The following is a 17,130-nucleotide window of genomic DNA, read 5'->3' on the forward strand; positions in this document are numbered from 1 at the left end:
AGCCCGTCTGTCCGGCCCAGCAGCCCTTGAGAACTGTGAGGCACTCCAGCACGCCTGCACAATTGGAATAGATCGTTGCCCGGTCATAGTCCCACCCCACCTCCATCGTTACTATTGCTCCCAGGTGTGAAGGTCCCATTAGCACCTGCTCCCATCCACCCCCATGGCTGCTGTTTAAGTTATAAAAAGCATGTGCATTTGCTTAACAGAACATGTAGTGTGGCCCTAAATGATCCACTCTTAGTGACAGTTCAGGAAGCATAACAAACCTATTAAGTGTCACTCAACAATGAGTGAGAAGGAAACAATAAAACCTGAGTGTCTGATTGGTCCATTGCCTGATTTCAGCAAACTATGTTTTTGTTACCTATCAAAAACATGGCCATAGAGTCCATCATAGAGTCCAACACAGTTCCGCTGAAACCCTACCATTTGGTGACCATAAAAGTAATCATTTAGTGGCTTAATGAAGACAACCAATCCCCCCACCCCACCCAGTTTCACAAGCTGACATCTAGACTAATTATACTCTGGCACTACCAGAGATGCAATTTTCTCTAACCCCCCTTTCCCTCTGAAGCCTACAGTGCCTCCTGAAAATATGTCTCTGAGGGTTGCACAACAGGAACATATTTTCAGTAGACACAGTGGGTTTCAGAGGGAAGGGAAGATCAATGAAAGTCACCCATCCCCCATAGTGCTAGTGCAGCATTAGTCTGGATGTCAGCCACAGAATATAAATTGGTAACCTAGTTCCAAAATGTTTTGTCCCGTATTGCTTCACAGAAGAGACACTACAATTCCAGTGTATCCCTAAAACTATTGATCCTGACTCATAATAACAAACAGGAAATGACATTAAGAATAAGTCTTTACCTATTTGGGTAGTTAACAAAAACAATGGCAGCGACACTTAATTTTAAAGTAGCAGGAGTGATTTTTTTCTGATTGAGGATGTGATATAACTGAGTATGGCATTCAAAAACTTTGAAATTACAAGCACTCCAACAAGGCACAACATTTTAATGCATTAAGATGATGCTACTATGTTTACTATTCTTCAGAGAAGATTAGCAGATACTGGCCTTATTCCATGCTTACTTTTTAATGTACAATCAAAGTAATTCCACTGATATTATGCCCATTCTAGGAGCCACTTCACACATTGCTTTTTCTAACGAAAATATTAGTCAAGTCAGAAAAGCAAACATGCAAAGCAAGCCTTAGTAACAACATAACTGAGGAAGTATGCCTCTTGGTGATGGTACCAGGGTTGGTGTAGCAAAGTCAGCCATGGATCAGCAGAGGCACCTAGTGACAAAAATAATATATTACAACAATTCCTTGCGGTATTCAGAGTATTCAGTGTTACTTTGCATAATACATGTAACAAGCAGGTGCACAAGTGCACCCATACTTCCACTTTCTGTCACATATAGCCATGTCCCAAAAGGAACTCACACATCTCAGGGTGTGTGGGAGCAGATGCATGATTTCCATCTCTCCACAGAGGGAGAATTTCAGACATGACAATGTGTGACTGAAAGCAGAAGTACAAATGTATTCATGTGTATATGTTTGGCTGCATATTGTACAAGGCAAAGCCATTCTTTGTCTCCCTCCCTTCCCCTCAGATTGTTTCAACAACACAGGACCTATGAGAATATCCCAGGCTCCAGCAAGCCAAGTTTCCTTATTAAATGATATACCATGACCTATTTTTGGTTTTCCTCCAGGCTCTCCCTTATGTGGCTCTTTTAATAGTGATGCTCTTTTTCATCTATGCTGTGATCGGGATGCAGGTAGGTCACTCCTCAAGATTAACACGTTGTCTCTCACACATGTGCACACACACATGTGAATTGCATGAATTCATACAATTTAGCAATGTCACAGTGGTTGTGTCATGACAAAAAAGGCACCACCCATCTTTCCTTGCAACAAAATGGTAGGGCTTGTTCTGCATTTTATATACATTTTGCTTATAGCAACACCTGACATACACAGTATGTAACTATTCCAGTTAAATGTTGAACACTCTTACTCATTCATTGGAGATAACTATTCCAACTAATCTTAATTTAAGGTATCAGAAAAAAAATAAATCTCAAAAGGGTAAAGGTTAAAAAGAAAAATGTGCATCTCTGTCACATCCAAAGTTATTGCTTCCACCCGTGTTTTCTGTTCATAATAATGAAAAAAGAATTAACCAAGCTTCAAGGAATTCCCTTCACACAATGTACAAAGTTTTTAAAAATCATTATTATATCTGCTTCTCTATCTCCTTGGCTTTGCAAAGTCTTTCCAACTGACAATGACACAAGTCTCCTAGCTTTTTTTATTAAAAAAGATCCATCTTAGCTATCTCCTGTTATTAAGCCTCACAATCTTTAAGCTTCACCAATTTATGTGACCAAGTAGAAGAATATAGAGTGATGATAATGGATGAAACTGCTCCTCTGAAACTTCAACAAGTGTTTTCAGAGGAGGAATTTCCTTTCAAGTCTTCTGCATGGCAACTGTACTGTGGTTTTCAGATGAGTAAGGTAAAATGCTGATGTTAGCTTAGCTATTTATTGCCCATCATTTTGTCTGTTGTATACAAAAGAAATCTCCCCATGTGGAAGTTCTGCCTTATCCTCTTGTTTCCTGAAATGAAAAATATGGCCTGCCTAAGAGTATTTAATCTGTCCTCCTGCAGTGGAAACTCCCAGCGCCCCCTCAGAACAGCTGCAACTGCCATTGCTAACCAGGGAGTGGGGGAGTTTAAGCCTGGAGAATTCCAGAGGGCTTCTAAGGCAACAAACTTTACAGGACTTCCTTTTTAAAGCTTTTTTCCTCCTCTAGTGCTGAATTTTGTGGAATGTCCCTGTACTTCTTTCCCTTAAGATAAAGGTACCCACACTTTTCACATGGAAGAAGGTTTGTGCCAGCAGGATTTTTCTGAACCCAGAATAGCATGTTCTGCTCATGACCCCAAAAGGTAAAAGAAAATATCTTACCCAAGATACAGGGGACTGCCAGGTGGTCTCCCTGTGAGATCAGGGCCTCTTATTATAGTGTACCCTCTGTTAGGAACATGGGAAACTGCCATATACTGAGTCAGACTATTGGTCTATCTAGCTCAGTCTTGTCTTCACAGACTGGCAGCAGCTTCTCCAAGGTTGCAGGCTGGAATCTCTCTCAGCCCTATCTTGGAGATGCTGCCAGGGATGGAACTTGGAACCTTCTGCTCTTCCCAGAGCAGCTCCATCCCCTAAGGGGAATATCTTACAGTGCTCACACATCAAGTCTCCCATTCATATGCAACCAGGGCAGACCCTGCTTAGCTATGGGGACATGCTTGCTATGACAAGACCAGCTCTCCTCTGCTAGCAGGCTTTCTCTCTATTGGCAGGCCTAACAGCAAGCAATGGCTAGTCTTGCACATGAGAGAAGAGAGGGAAGCAGCGTTCCCTCTAAGGCGTGCGCATATCCGCACGCTCACACGGTTTTTTATGTCCGTTCAGTTAATTTTCGATCCTGCTCAGGTTTAATCAGGAAGGTCCCATTCTGAATGCATGTGTGCACACATTGCCTTGATACTGCCACCTAGAACAAAACTCATTCTGCACACAGATGAAAAAAAATTAGAACACTGGAGGGAAGTCTGATATACCCTCTGCTTTTTCTTTGAAGAGCAGCAGAAGAGGTTTGCAGGGAAGAGGGAAAGAGTCCATGGCTCCATCTTTCCACTAATTTGCTATATTCCCTCAGTTCCCTGCAATGATGTGAATATTCACATCAATACAGTATATGGTACCTTGGATTTGAATATTCTGCAACAGCTTCCAGACACAAGGATCTCTGGAGCTGCTCTGGCACATAGGGAGTGCTGATCCAACACAAGTACATCCCAGTGCATCAGTGTAGTTCATCACTGAGGTCTGAGGTATACATCATTTTATGTTTAAGAATCATGTTGCAAACAATTCTATGTACCATAGAAATTACTCTTTTTTATTGCTTATGAGATTATGAGTCATAACTTTCTGTGAACAGGAAGGATCTGAATGTAGTTTTTTAGTCTTACTAAAATCCAGAGCAGCAGAGTCTTCATCACTGGCTATGTAACTTCATCATCAATTTTATCATCAATTTTATTACGGCTGTTGGCCAGCAGAAATAGGAGTAACAAATATGCCCAATATAACGATTAATAAACAATGCTAAAACACAATAAAACAGAATACAATCACTCATAATAAATTACTTAAAAACAATGAACAGCTCTTGCAATTAAGCACTTAATAGGGACCTTAACCTGATTGCAATGTAGAAAAATTTAGCTACAATTGTTGTAATCCGGGGCTTGAATCCGCGAGACAGTAATATGTATAAAAGAGCTCACACCTTCTGGGAAATTTGAGTAACAGGGGACATAAGTTCTTCTCTAGCATCCCGATATAAAGAGCAATATAGCAATACATGGGTGACAGTTTCCAGGAGGCCAACGCCACAAGGGCAGAAAACCGTAGCAGGATGATCTTTAGCAAACCTCCATTCCAAAAGAGAAGAGGGCAACACATTAAACCAGGCCTGAGCAAATGAAACCCAAAATTTAGAAAAATGCAGCGTTGTTAAGTAATTAGCACCTCTATCTCCCCAAGGCAGCAAAATCCCAAAATGTAAAGGGGAGCAAGTCCTATTGGCCGAAGATATAAATTCCTGCCGTTCAATATCGTGCAACCGGAGAAATAATATTTCCATCACCTTATTATATTCCCAAGTAAGGAGTTCTGAAGGAGAAAGGCCCAGTTGCATAATTTTATTATTTACATATGTTAGCCAAGGGTTGGGATAAGAATCCACCCATAAATATTGGAAAAAAGAAAAATCCTGAATCTCTGAACAGAGTTTACTCCATCTAGCAAAAGTAAGCTCCCAGGCTTTATAGACAATAGAGAAAGACCCAGATTCCAAGCATAGAGCAGAATAAGGCACGCACCTAGGCACTGCAAAGATTGCTCTTAGAAAAATAGACTGTACTCTCTCCAGTTCAGCTATTACTCCCTGGATCCAGGCTATGTAACTTAAAAATACAGTGGTCGTATCAAAAATACATGCCGGGGGGAGTGTACATAAGTAGTTCTGAGAAACACCAGAAATAAGAAGATCCACTTTCAGATGGTTTCATACATTTGTCAGAGAATTTATTATACTTGGCTGACATACAGACCAATTACTCAACAGAGGTCCCATTGAAATTAACAGGACTAACTAGTCCTATTAATTTCAATAGGACTTCCATTGAGTAATTTAGCCAGGATATCAGCTATTCCTATTATTACAAACATTTATATACCATGTTTCAACAAAAAAAAGCCCTCAAAGTGGTTTACATAGAAAAAAGAATGCGATGGTTCCCTGTTCCCAATGGGCTCACAATCTTAAAAAAATTAAAAAATTAAGGTAGACACCGGCAACAGCCACTGGAAAGATGCTGTGCTGAACTAAATTGGGGCAAATTGCTTTTCCCTGCTAAATTTAAAAGAATCAGCAATTTTAAAAGTACCCCTTTGCCCACTTAACACAGTTATACAGGTAGCCCTCATTATCTACCATCCCAGCACCCATGGTTTCACACATCCACAGTCAGGCAACGGAGACCCAACCTCATTATTTGCAGATATAAAAATAGTGCAAATTTACCTATTCGCATTTCCTGGGTGGCCAGAAATGATCTCCGAGGTCATTTCCAGCCAACATTTTCGTGGCTCTTCCTTAAAAAAAAACTTTCCCACATGATTTTTCACAGGAAATTGGGGGTTAGGGAGCATTGTTAAACAGCTGAAGAGCTGGAGAGCATGGCACTGTACACTAATTCACTTATTTATTTAGTTAAAATATTTTAACCCTCCAGTACACTACTGCTCGGAGCAGCTCACAACATTAATTTGTTTCTTATTTTTGCCTCCTCCCAGTATTTTTTACCCATTTTTGTCCTCGAGGAACCTAACCCCCTAATTCCCATTGACTCAAGGTCTCATTATCCATGGTTGTAGGTCAGAATGGAACCCACACGGATAATGAGGGCCACCTGTATCTGTAGGAATTTGTAAACAAGATGAGAGTGTTCCTGCGTCTTTAAACTGAAATATGGGAATGTCATCTTCACATGCCATCTTTACAAATATTTTGAAGAACTAGATTTTCATTGGCCATCAAAGGAAGAAAGAAGATCTCTTGGCAAATGTACCCTAGTCTACCTAAGCTACGTTAGAATGTTGTATGTTGTAACAGATAGGTTAACCCTACTGTTGATCAGAATTAGAGACAAAACCACTGTAATCCCTTGTTGTTGTTTTTATAGTTTACAGTTTTTACTAATGTTGTATGTAGATGTGGAGAGAGAATACATACTGAATTGTGTGGATGAAACAAAACCAAATAAACTAAAAAAATAACTAAGCATGACCCTAAATCATTTTAGCACCTGCCTTAAAGTAAAACGATTAGGTTTAGTAGCCAGCATGTTCTTTCTGACCGGTGTTGCTATGGGCAGCTAAGGAAACACCTGTGGTCTTGCACTTTTGCACAAGAGCATAAATACTGAAAGTGGCATAGCGACACTCCAGGAGCACTACTTAGATTGGAAACAATCTATGTAGTGCCCCTGGAGTGCAGGCATGATATTTTTAAGTATTTGTGCTCTTGCTGCTGGTGGTTCCTTTGACACCTGTAGCAGTACAGGTGGCTCAGACTTGCTAATATTATGCTGCAGAACATGTGGGCTTCTGAAAATAAAGTGCTACACATGCCAAAGATTGGACAAATACATATATAATATGGGGGAAGTTGTAAGACATCTTAGTTTGGATATCTGAACCATTCAAATTTGGATATCTGAACCATTCAAGGGTACAGCTATCTTTTTAAAAAGCATATCAGTGTAATAGGTGATATGAAGCATAAACCTTCAAGCTCTTTCTTTTCATTAGGTGTTTGGTAAAATTGCCCTGAATGATACCACAGAAATTAACCGGAACAACAACTTTCAGACTTTCCCTCAGGCAGTGCTGTTGCTTTTCAGGTAGGTCTTGCATATGTGTGCTGATTCTGCTCCTCCCTGGTTCAACCGTATCTTGCAAAAGTGACTTCCAGTGGCTGATATTCTAACTAAGGAAGCATCCACGCACCAGGAAGACATGTTGGTGCTGTGAAGAGCTTTCTTAGCTGCACAGGGCAGAGGATGTTAGGCAATTTTACCCAATCTCTGCTTCATTGGGAAATGTCCTGTGCCATCTGAAAATAGGTCCTTGAGGGTCATGCATTCCTCAGGAACATAATTTAGGGTGGTGATGGGCATTTTCAGAGAAAGCAGAGATCACAGAAAATTCCCACACACATACACTATGCACTGCAGAACTGTAGAAACCCTCCACAGCATGGGTGTGTCTTCCCAATGCATGGACACTTCCTTAATTAGGATGTCACAGCTGACATGTTGAGCAATGTAATGAGAGTGGTGCTGATCCACTTGCACTGCTACAGACTCACAGTGGATCCATAGCAATCTTGCACTCTTGTGCAAGGATCACAGCACAACATTTGTTGGAATACAGAATAGAAACCCATCCTTATGCAAACTTTAGGGGTGATTTTGAACTTTATTCAATTTTGAACTTTATTCAAAATTCCAATATTGTTCGTTCTCTGAAAGTTCTCTGTACAACGCTCACATTAGCCTGAGAGCATATGCTGTGAATTAATAGTCCATTGCCAGGGACATAGCTACCATTGAACAATAGGGGTACAAAGTTCCCTAGGCCCCTGAGCAGAAGAGGGCACGAGTTGGGTCTCAACTTGCTCTTTGCTCCCCCTTTCACTTTTCTGAAGAAGAAAGCAAGCAGGCTGGGGCCCATTTTCATTTTCTGTCCCAAGACCCACTCCAACCTTGCTATACATCTGTCCATGGCAGATCTGATAATACATTGCACTCTTGTGCAAGAGCACAAATACTTGAAGCACTGCACCCCTACTCTGGAAGCACTACTTAAAATGGAAACATATGACAGTCAAGCAACTTGTTTCTGAGCTAACTAACGTTTCCAGAATGTGGGCTTCCTAAGTATTTGCATTGTTGTGCAAAAACGCAAGACTGTCAAGACTTTGCTGCAAGCCCAAAGCAGCATGAGTGGATCCACTGTGAGCCTGCAGCAGCACAGGTGGATCAGCACCACCCATGTTACACTGCTCAACATGTCAACTACAGTCTCTAATATGTGCCACATTCAATATGCTCTGTGCTGCACTGAAGTTGATATCCTGTCTCCAGTAATAGATAATGTCTGATATTTCCAAAATATTCTAAAACACATCTATTCCAAGTGCCCTGCCATAACTGGACAATTAGGTTACCACTCACAAGTGTCTGCTTTTGAACCATGCATTGCACTCAGCTGCTGACTGTGATGTAGTCTGTCCCCTTAAGCAACAAAGCCAAAGCAAATGGTTGAATGTTTATCTTTTGAAGTATTCACTGTTTTTTTTTTAAAAAATCCCATCCACCAGGTGTGCGACTGGTGAAGCTTGGCAGGAAATCATGCTGGCATGCCTCCCAGATAAGAAGTGTGATCTCGAATCTGTGGAGCCAAACAACTTTCCTGAAGGTGAACATTCTTGTGGGAGCAGCTTCGCCATCTTTTATTTCATCAGTTTCTACATGCTTTGTGCCTTTCTAGTGAGTATCTGTTCTTAGTTTGTAAGTCTTGGCCCTTAAAGTACACTATTTATTCAAGCATGGATAATGCATCTCATTTAAAATAAAATTGGCACATACTGCTCAAAGAAGATGACCACGACAACTTAGATGACACATTTCAAACTCAAGACAACAGCTTCCAGAGAAAGTTTGCAATTAATTATGTCACTTTATGCTCAAACAACATGTGAGTTTTTTTAGTCTTTTCCCTAGAGACTATGGAATCACACCAAGGCTCTGGTCTGTTCACAACTACTAACCAAAAGTTTTTTGAGGATCACAGCACAACATTTGTTGGAATACAGAATAGAAACCCATCCTTATGCAAACTTTAGGGGTGATTATTATTCAAAATTCCAAAATTGTTCGTACTCTGAAAGTTCTCTTTACAACACTCACATTAGCCTGAGAGCATATGCTGTAAATTAATAGTCCATTGCCAGGGACATAGCTACCATTGAACAATAGGGGTACAAAGGTCCCTGGGACCCTGAGCAGAAGAGGGCACCAGTTGGGTCTCAACTTGCTCTTTGCTCCCTCTTTCACTTTTCTGAAGAAGAAAGCAAGCGGGCTGGGGCCCATTTTCATTTTCTGTCCCAAGACCCACTCCAACCTTGCTATACGTCCGTCCATGGCAGATTTGATAATACATTGGTATGCAGGGTATAGTTGGGATTCATGATATTCTGCATGGTGTCAAATTCAAAAACAGAGTAATGTAGTTTAATGTTCTCTTCTTTGGGCCCCTGTATATGTCAGCAGTGACATGGGCAATATTTTATTTATTTGTTTATTATATTTATATCCCACCTTTCTTTCATGATGGAACTTTGAGGTGAGCCTGCATCCAAGCACTGATCAGACCCAGATATCCTTAGTACTACTGAATTTATGATGGGCTACTGAATGTTGCCCAATTAAAAAATGCTCCTGAGAGCTCAACAGCCCTCCCAGATTCCATATTTACTTGCTAGACATATACTGTATATCTACATTTGAATGGGTCATGTTGAGTACCGGACAACAGCTTCCCATGCCAGAACTTCCACAAATTGTGGGCTGTAGATTACTAATTCCCTGCCACAAAGGCATGGACTTTCAAGTCAACCTATGAAGCTGGAATCACCTTTTTTCAAAAACACTCTCTTCTGAGAAAGAAATGTTTTCTTAGAGGATAAGAAGTAGGGAAGCTGACTGACTACACTTATAACCAACATGCAAACTGAATTAACTGAACTAGTGAGATAGCAGGAATAGTTAGTCCAGACCTCTATGTGTAAGTGTAGTATGAAGCAGTAGTAGCTGGTGAGCATTGGAGCAGGGGGTGGGCAGGAGAGAACCTGGACACTGAGGCAGAAGCCTCCCCCTGCCCCCGCCATCCTCCATGCCAGTGGGCTTGTGTATTTACCAAGTAAATATGGTAAATACCCAGTGGTGGGGTGGAAGAAGGCAGAAAGCAAAAAAGCCAGGGCAAAAAGCAGGGAGGAAAGCAGAAAGGAAGGGCAAAATGCAAAAAGAGAGGCAGAAGGGACTGCATCCCCTCTCCCACCAAACAAATAAGCTAGTAAAAAAATCAGACTTACCAGCAGCTGGGGAATCCTCCAGGACATCCTCCAGCCTCTCCTCCCCTGCCTAAAACTTCCTCTTTTGGTCTTACTGGCTGGAACAGCTGCTATTCAAGCTGCTCCAGCCAATCTGATTCCTAGGGGGCTCCTCCTGGCACTGTCCCCAGGAAGAAGGGTGGAATGTATTAAAAATATACTCCCTGAAGCAACTAGGAAGTGCATCTTAACCCATCATTTTAGTTCTTCCTGGGGGCTGTGCCAGGAGGAGCCCCTAGGAATCAGATTGTCTGAAGCAGCTTATGTAGCCGCTGTTCCAGCCAGTAAGACCAAAACAAGAAGTTACAGGCAGGGAAGGAGGGGCTGGAGGAAGCTCTCTGCTCTGGAGGATTCCCTGGCTGCTGGTAAGTCTGATCCTTTATTGGCTTGTTTGTTTTTGTTGGGGGGGGGGGGCACTGCCCTTCCTGCCCAGCCACCACTGCGAAGAAAAGCATTTAAGGAGGAGAGAACAATACAGACCAGTGGGAATAGAAAGATGAAGTTACTGTGAGCAGAAAACTGGGAAACTGTAGAGAAAAGAAATACATGGATGGGAGGATCGTGAGCTGCTGTGAATTGCTGTAGAATATATTAAGACTCTTTTTCCAAACCTTTGTCAATTTAGGGTCTTCAGTAAAGACAAATAATGTTGTGTTAGAACACTAAGAAAAATGCACTTGTTAAAGTCATCAGACCTGTTAGCATAATTAACTGCAGAAAATTATTATTCACTCATCCCTCAACACTGTTTCAGAGCCAGTCTAGATTACCTCCTGAAGATGTGGGGGGCATGATATAAATTATATTTAGATTTGCTATAGGGGGCAGGGCAGGATAAAGATACCAGCTGACATCCTAACTAATGAAGCGCTTGTATAACAAGCAAATAGTAGTCTGGAACACAAGCACCACACTTAGTGGAAGTCGCTAGTGCAACATCCTTCCACAAGCATTTCATTAACCAGAATGTCAGCCACCATGTTGTCCCTACAGAGCAAACAGCAGCTTGGGATGGTTTAAGTCAAGAAAATATCACAAGAAAAAGAGTTTAAATGACCCCTTGCCCAGAATGATCCCAATGTGAATTCCCACCTGCCTTCCCCTGCAGCCACTTTTAAATTTAAATAAAAACTGCAGGAGATCCTGTTCATGGACCTCCCACATCCTGTCTAGTTCCAACCTCAGACAGAGCAAGGTGTTGATTTCTCCAAAATAGTGAGGGGAAAGGACTATTCCTCAATCTATGTTTGTGTGTGATGGATGGATGTTTGTCAGAACAAGGGCAACTCAATTTTTATGTCAGACAGGAGTGTGGATACATTATCTATTGATAAGGTATGCAAGCCTCAACAGCATGAAATACCTTACTGCATAGCTACTGTGAATGGAATGGCAAACCGCAAGTCACTGATAAGCAACAATATATAATTACAGCAAACACTTAACTTAATGTTTCAATTTGAAAATATAAAGGAAATACTGTTCATGTGGCAAGGTCCATATTGTGCTCAGAAACTAGAAGTAATAAAAATAAGTATTCTAGAAAGAAGAGGCTTTGAAGTACTAGTCATGTTCAAAGCAAGATCAGCGACTTTAAAAAAATCTCCATTAAAAATTACTATCTTATTCCAAATTAAAGGATGTTTACTGCATTATGCTGAATAAATGAATTTATACCATGCAATGACTACGCCCAGAATAAAATTGTTGTCTGGGACCCATATTATCTGGTAGGGAATGTGTCTTGTTATTTTTGTTATTACAATCATGGTGTGATTTTCAGTTGTGAAGACCTGATGAAATAGACAAAGTGCTTGGAGGAGCGCAGTAAATCACTAGTTAATTCAACCTTTGCCCCTCTTCACTCATTATATCAAGCTGTAGATGGTTTACTGGCTACACTCAGGAAGTATTACACGCTTCTCTACAAGAGGTCCTAGTTGTCTTGGAAGTGGCCACTTCTCAGGGAAGATTCCTTGAACTCACAAGATTTTTCCAACTATCAGCCAGTTGCAAATATTCCCTTTTGAAGTGTTCAAATGGGAAGTTGCCACACAACTCTTAGACCAGAAGGAGGCAAGATATCTGAATTGAACCTGCACATGACATCATAACACAATTTCATTGCCTGATGAATAGGAGCATTTGGGGGGATCTCTGTTGAAACTGTGGATGCACTAAAAACCTTTGTATGCATTGTCTATATACTGAAAAGTAAAATCAGCGACTGACATCCAGGCTAACACTGCACTACATTAGACTTAATGTCAGCCACTGATTTTACCATATTGCATTAGCACAAGGACATTGTACTCTCCAGATGTGCTAAGGCAGGTGCTTGCATTCCAGACTGGTGTTGTGCTAGTGCAACAAAGTGCAGAAGTAGATGCCTACATCCTGTTCCACTTGTGTTATTGTGCAAGCCTCAGCAACCTCTGCAGCTATGCAGCTTTCTTGCATGTTCATTGCACAAACACAGCATTAGTCTGGGTGTCAGCTACTATACATGAGCTAAGGTGGTAGATGTTCTAAAAAAGAGAAGGGAATTTAACTAAATTATCTTCTAACAAACTGTTTGGGGCAGACTGCTAAGAAAGCGAACAAATGGGCAATGAAACAGTGCTGTGATGTCATGCTCAGTTCAGACATTCTGCACTCTTTTGGAAAGGAGAATTAGTGGAATTATCCTTGCAGGCAGTCCTTAAGTTCAGTTCTTAAGATGATCAAATATTCATATATGAAAACAGGTGTTGTTCCTTAAGCAATTATTGGCTAAAAGTTTGCCATGCACAGAAGTTGCACTGTTGTTGCAGAGTTATATGAAAATATATTGTAATTGAGTTTGTGATGGAGATTAACAGGAAAAATAAATATATTTGATGTGGGCAGCGCTACTTTTTACAAGCGTCAAGATTATGCTTGACTTAAAGGAAGCAAAGTGGCTGTTCTAGGTGTCCAGCATCATTCTGATTACTCTTCTCCCCAGTACAGAAAAGAATAGGATGCTGCAATGCAGGTAGATAACAGGGCTAAGAAATGATGGGAGTCCCCAGCTCCCATTAAGCTAGGAAGGGAGAAGCAAAGTATCTTCAGTATTAAGGACGTTCACATGCACAGCCTAACCCAGGCTAGGGCAGGCCAGCCTGGGTTAGGCTGCACATGTGACCCGCCGGGAGCGAGGTCACTCCTGACACTGCACCCACACCAAGCCCCACTTTCAAACCTGCCATTTAGGCGAAGTTAAGCAAACCTATGGTTCTCTGGTTCACTTAACTTCAGCTGGTGATCATCTAGATGAACTCCACTGGGTTAAACAGCTTCCCTCCAGCCCACTGTCGTTTCCAGTGAGCCGGGAGGAAAGGAGCAGCCACTCTCATGCCCCGGTGCACCTTGGGATGTGGGAAGGTGAAGCCCTCCCATTCCCAGTGTCTTTTGCCGCCACACCACTGATCATGTGAGCAAATGGTGCGGTGGAGGGGTGGCTCCTCATCTGCCGGGGAAGGCAGGCAAACTCCTACCTTCCCCACAGCCCGCCCACCCTCCCCGGTGAGGTTGTGTGCACGGTCTCACTATCTCTCTTCCTCACCCCCACCAGAACTGTTAATTTAATTCAATAGCACTTGGTCTTCCAAAGCATAAAGATGTCCAAATAACACCTGAAAATAAGATAAACTTATTTTTTTAATGTGGAGTATTCTTATTAAATAATTGTTGGATCAGCTGAACCCACATTGCTACTATCACTGCAGTTAGGCATTAAGGGTGCTGGTTGACATAATGTGTGGCCTACCACCTCCATAAGGATACGCTGTGGGGCTCTTGTGGACTTCAAAGGAAGTTCCAACACTGTCCTCACTGAGGCAATGATTGCAGAAGCTGCATTTCTGCTTGTTTCCCTATTGTTAGCCAGTATCATCATCTCTTCAGAGAAGTATATATAGCATATTTTTAATATATATAGTATTGGTCCCTTTAAATGTGGCTGGGTTCCTGATTATATCCAGTTCACAGAATATCTTTGATCAAGTTGTGTGGGTGAGACCCTGTTCACCCACACAGTTTAATGTTTTCACAGACTTTCCTTGTTCAAAACTCAGATTCTGAATTGTGCATATAAAGCAGCTTGTACATGGAGGATTCTCACAAGAGGTTCTTTCTCCCCATTCATATTTCTGTTCCTGTTTGCAGATCATCAATCTTTTTGTAGCTGTTATAATGGATAACTTTGATTACCTAACACGGGACTGGTCCATTCTGGGTCCTCATCATCTGGATGAGTTTAAACGGATCTGGGCTGAATATGATCCCGAAGCCAAGTAAGTTCCCAGCCCCAAGCTTCCAGACTCTAAGCATCCTACTCTCCAAAAGTTATTATACTCTTCTTTGTAACTTGACCAAAAAGACAAAAGTCTCAGGATGAAGAGTAGTATATAAGTGTAAATAATAAATGAACTATATTAATGTGATGTGAGATAAGCCTAGTTCAATGTATTGGGCAGCCAAAAATTTTTAACTACTTGATAAACCTAGTAGAACCCCCTCGATCATCACTCATAGGTTTACTTAACCAAGAATTTATGCTTATTATTTAACAGACACAAAGAATAGAATGTCTCAAACAATGAAATAAAAAGCAAAACGTTGTTTCTAACGTAATCCTAATTTATGCCAAAATATGACATAAGAGGCAGATGATATACAGTTTACTTAATTCTTCTAGGTCCATAGCAAGATGCCACAGTTCCTGAGTTCAAAGGAATCAAAGTCTGTCTCTTTTTCCTTGGCAAAAGGCTCAGCACAAAATTTAGCAACCATAGCTTGCACTCACTCCAAAGTAAAGATAATTTAGCAATACAATTGACTGCATACATATAGGAAGCTTTGACTGGGAAATAGCCTGAGGGTACAAACTTGCAGAAAGGCAGAAAAATAGGCCAAGGGGCCTGTGGTGGTTTTCCAATTGAAGGCACCTACATATTTATGCAAGAGCTTTTACTTTTACCATGTTTTCCCATTGAAAAATAAATGCCCAAAGTGATATATGAATTATCCCAGAAAGGCAATCTAAAGTTGTGCAGTTCCCAGAAGTAGTATCTTGTCCCTCTGTATAAAAGTTTGGGCAAGACATATTCAAGCTTGTCTTAGCAGGGCAACATATATTTGGGGTGTTTGTGGTAGTGTTTGTGTTTATCAGCAGAAAAGAACGGATTTGCAACATTAGTAACAAAGCAACTCTGACACACAGGATTCTATTTAACTCAAATAATGTATTCCTCACTCTGTGACATGTCCCTTTTGCACTTTCTCCTATAGGGGACGTATCAAACACCTTGATGTGGTGACACTCCTGCGTCGGATACAGCCCCCATTGGGTTTTGGGAAACTCTGCCCTCACAGGGTGGCTTGCAAAGTAAGGCAGTCATTCCCAAATGTTTTGCTAAGGAGATCCACCAGTGGAATTTAATGTTTGTTTGAGACTTCCCTTGATCCAGACAGACGCCCCTACCAAGTGGCCCAAGGCCATAATTGTGATGGTTATTTAGGGGCCAGGATAACATTGGCAGTGCTGTCTTTCCAGCTATTTCCACACACTTAAGATTGATGAAAATTTTTGAAAAGAACTTCCAGAGCCTATTCTTTAGTGCTGTGTCCTGCTCTCACATATCCCCTACAGTACGCAGGGGGTTCCAGGCCTGAACAGTTGAAGGACATAGCCTACAAGTTCCTTTCAGATTCTAGAGTTGGTATAAAAGCAGCTAAGATAAGTGAGGAAGCCAACACACCCATGCTGTCCAGCCCTAATCCCTGAAGATCTCATCCCTATAAACCTTTTACCCAGCCCAAGTAGTCTGGTCACCAGGGGCGTAGAGACTATAGAGCAAGAGGGGACAATTGTCCCCCAGCTGCCAGGATCTGGGGGAGTCGCCAAGGCTCCTCCTTGCCTCAACCAGGGCTCTCCTTGCTCCCTCCCACACCCAGCCAGCAAACGAAATGCTCACCAGCTGTGGGAGCACAAGGCATGCCCTTCTCCCCTCCAGCCAGTGTTTCACTGAAATGCTGTGCTGGGCGGGAAAGTCCAGCCAGCCAGAATTTAAATTAAACACTGAATGGGGAGGGATGGGAGATGGTCTGAATGGACCCTCTTCCGGGTATCGGCCTCACCCCTGCATCTGACATCAGATACAAGAGGACGGGGATAATGCCAAGAATGGGACCCATCATCCCCTGCAGAGCTTCCCTTCCTCAGTCATGGAATCACTGACTGAGGAAAGGAAGCTCTGCAGGGGCTGATGGGTCCCATTCTCAGCATTGGCCCTGCCCCCTTGCATCTGACATCTGTGTGGCTTGGGGGCGTGTACATGCTTTGCGCACATGATGGTGAAGCATAGTGGGTGGGGGAGCTGCCAGAGGAATTTGTCCTCCAGCCGCAGCCAAGTTCCCTATGCCCCTGCTGGTCACCAATTATTATTAGCAGAAATATTACAAGAGAAGATTTGTGGAAATCAGGGATGGTATTTTAAAACCTGTCTGTGTACTTTTTAAACCTGTCCTCTCTTCCCTGTCATGATCACACAGACACAATAACACAATTTGGTGATTAATTATTGCCTAATTCTAGACCCAATAGGATCTTTCAGGATCTGTTCATTCCTTTCCTGCTGCCTCATCCTCCACCCAATCAATATTTAAGAAGAGGAAATGGGAAACACTGGGACCTACCAACTGGAGCACATAGTTAGAGAGATAGAAGAGGACTATATGATGTAGCCTGTTATTAAAATCCCT

The 17,130-nt window shown here is 41.8% G+C and overlaps 1 protein-coding gene and 1 long non-coding RNA gene across 37 annotated transcripts in view; one reads left to right on the forward strand and one right to left on the reverse strand.

Moving 5' to 3' along the window:
- Nucleotides 1–17,130, forward strand: part of CACNA1C (calcium voltage-gated channel subunit alpha1 C) — an 852,604-nt gene that overhangs the window by 778,754 nt on the left and 56,720 nt on the right. For all 32 annotated transcript variants that reach the window (XM_053254970.1, XM_053254974.1, XM_053254969.1 and 29 more), the window contains 5 exons: nucleotides 1,737–1,802; nucleotides 6,981–7,072; nucleotides 8,554–8,722; nucleotides 14,533–14,660; nucleotides 15,658–15,754. In XM_053254970.1, coding sequence (XP_053110945.1) covers nucleotides 1,737–1,802; nucleotides 6,981–7,072; nucleotides 8,554–8,722; nucleotides 14,533–14,660; nucleotides 15,658–15,754 — 552 coding nt within the window. The remainder of the gene's footprint in view (nucleotides 1–1,736; nucleotides 1,803–6,980; nucleotides 7,073–8,553; nucleotides 8,723–14,532; nucleotides 14,661–15,657; nucleotides 15,755–17,130) is intronic.
- Nucleotides 1–17,130, reverse strand: part of LOC128326992 (uncharacterized) — a 235,157-nt gene that overhangs the window by 140,011 nt on the left and 78,016 nt on the right. The window contains exon 4 of one of the 5 annotated variants that reach the window (XR_008308385.1): nucleotides 685–1,311. The exons of the other annotated variants lie outside the window; for them this stretch is intronic. This is a non-coding gene — a long non-coding RNA (uncharacterized LOC128326992). Of the gene's footprint in view, nucleotides 1–684; nucleotides 1,312–17,130 lie in introns of those variants that run through there. 5 annotated transcript variants of the gene reach the window in all.

This window comes from Hemicordylus capensis, chromosome 5 (assembly GCF_027244095.1).
Source record: "Hemicordylus capensis ecotype Gifberg chromosome 5, rHemCap1.1.pri, whole genome shotgun sequence".
Classification (NCBI taxonomy): domain Eukaryota; kingdom Metazoa; phylum Chordata; class Lepidosauria; order Squamata; family Cordylidae; genus Hemicordylus; species Hemicordylus capensis.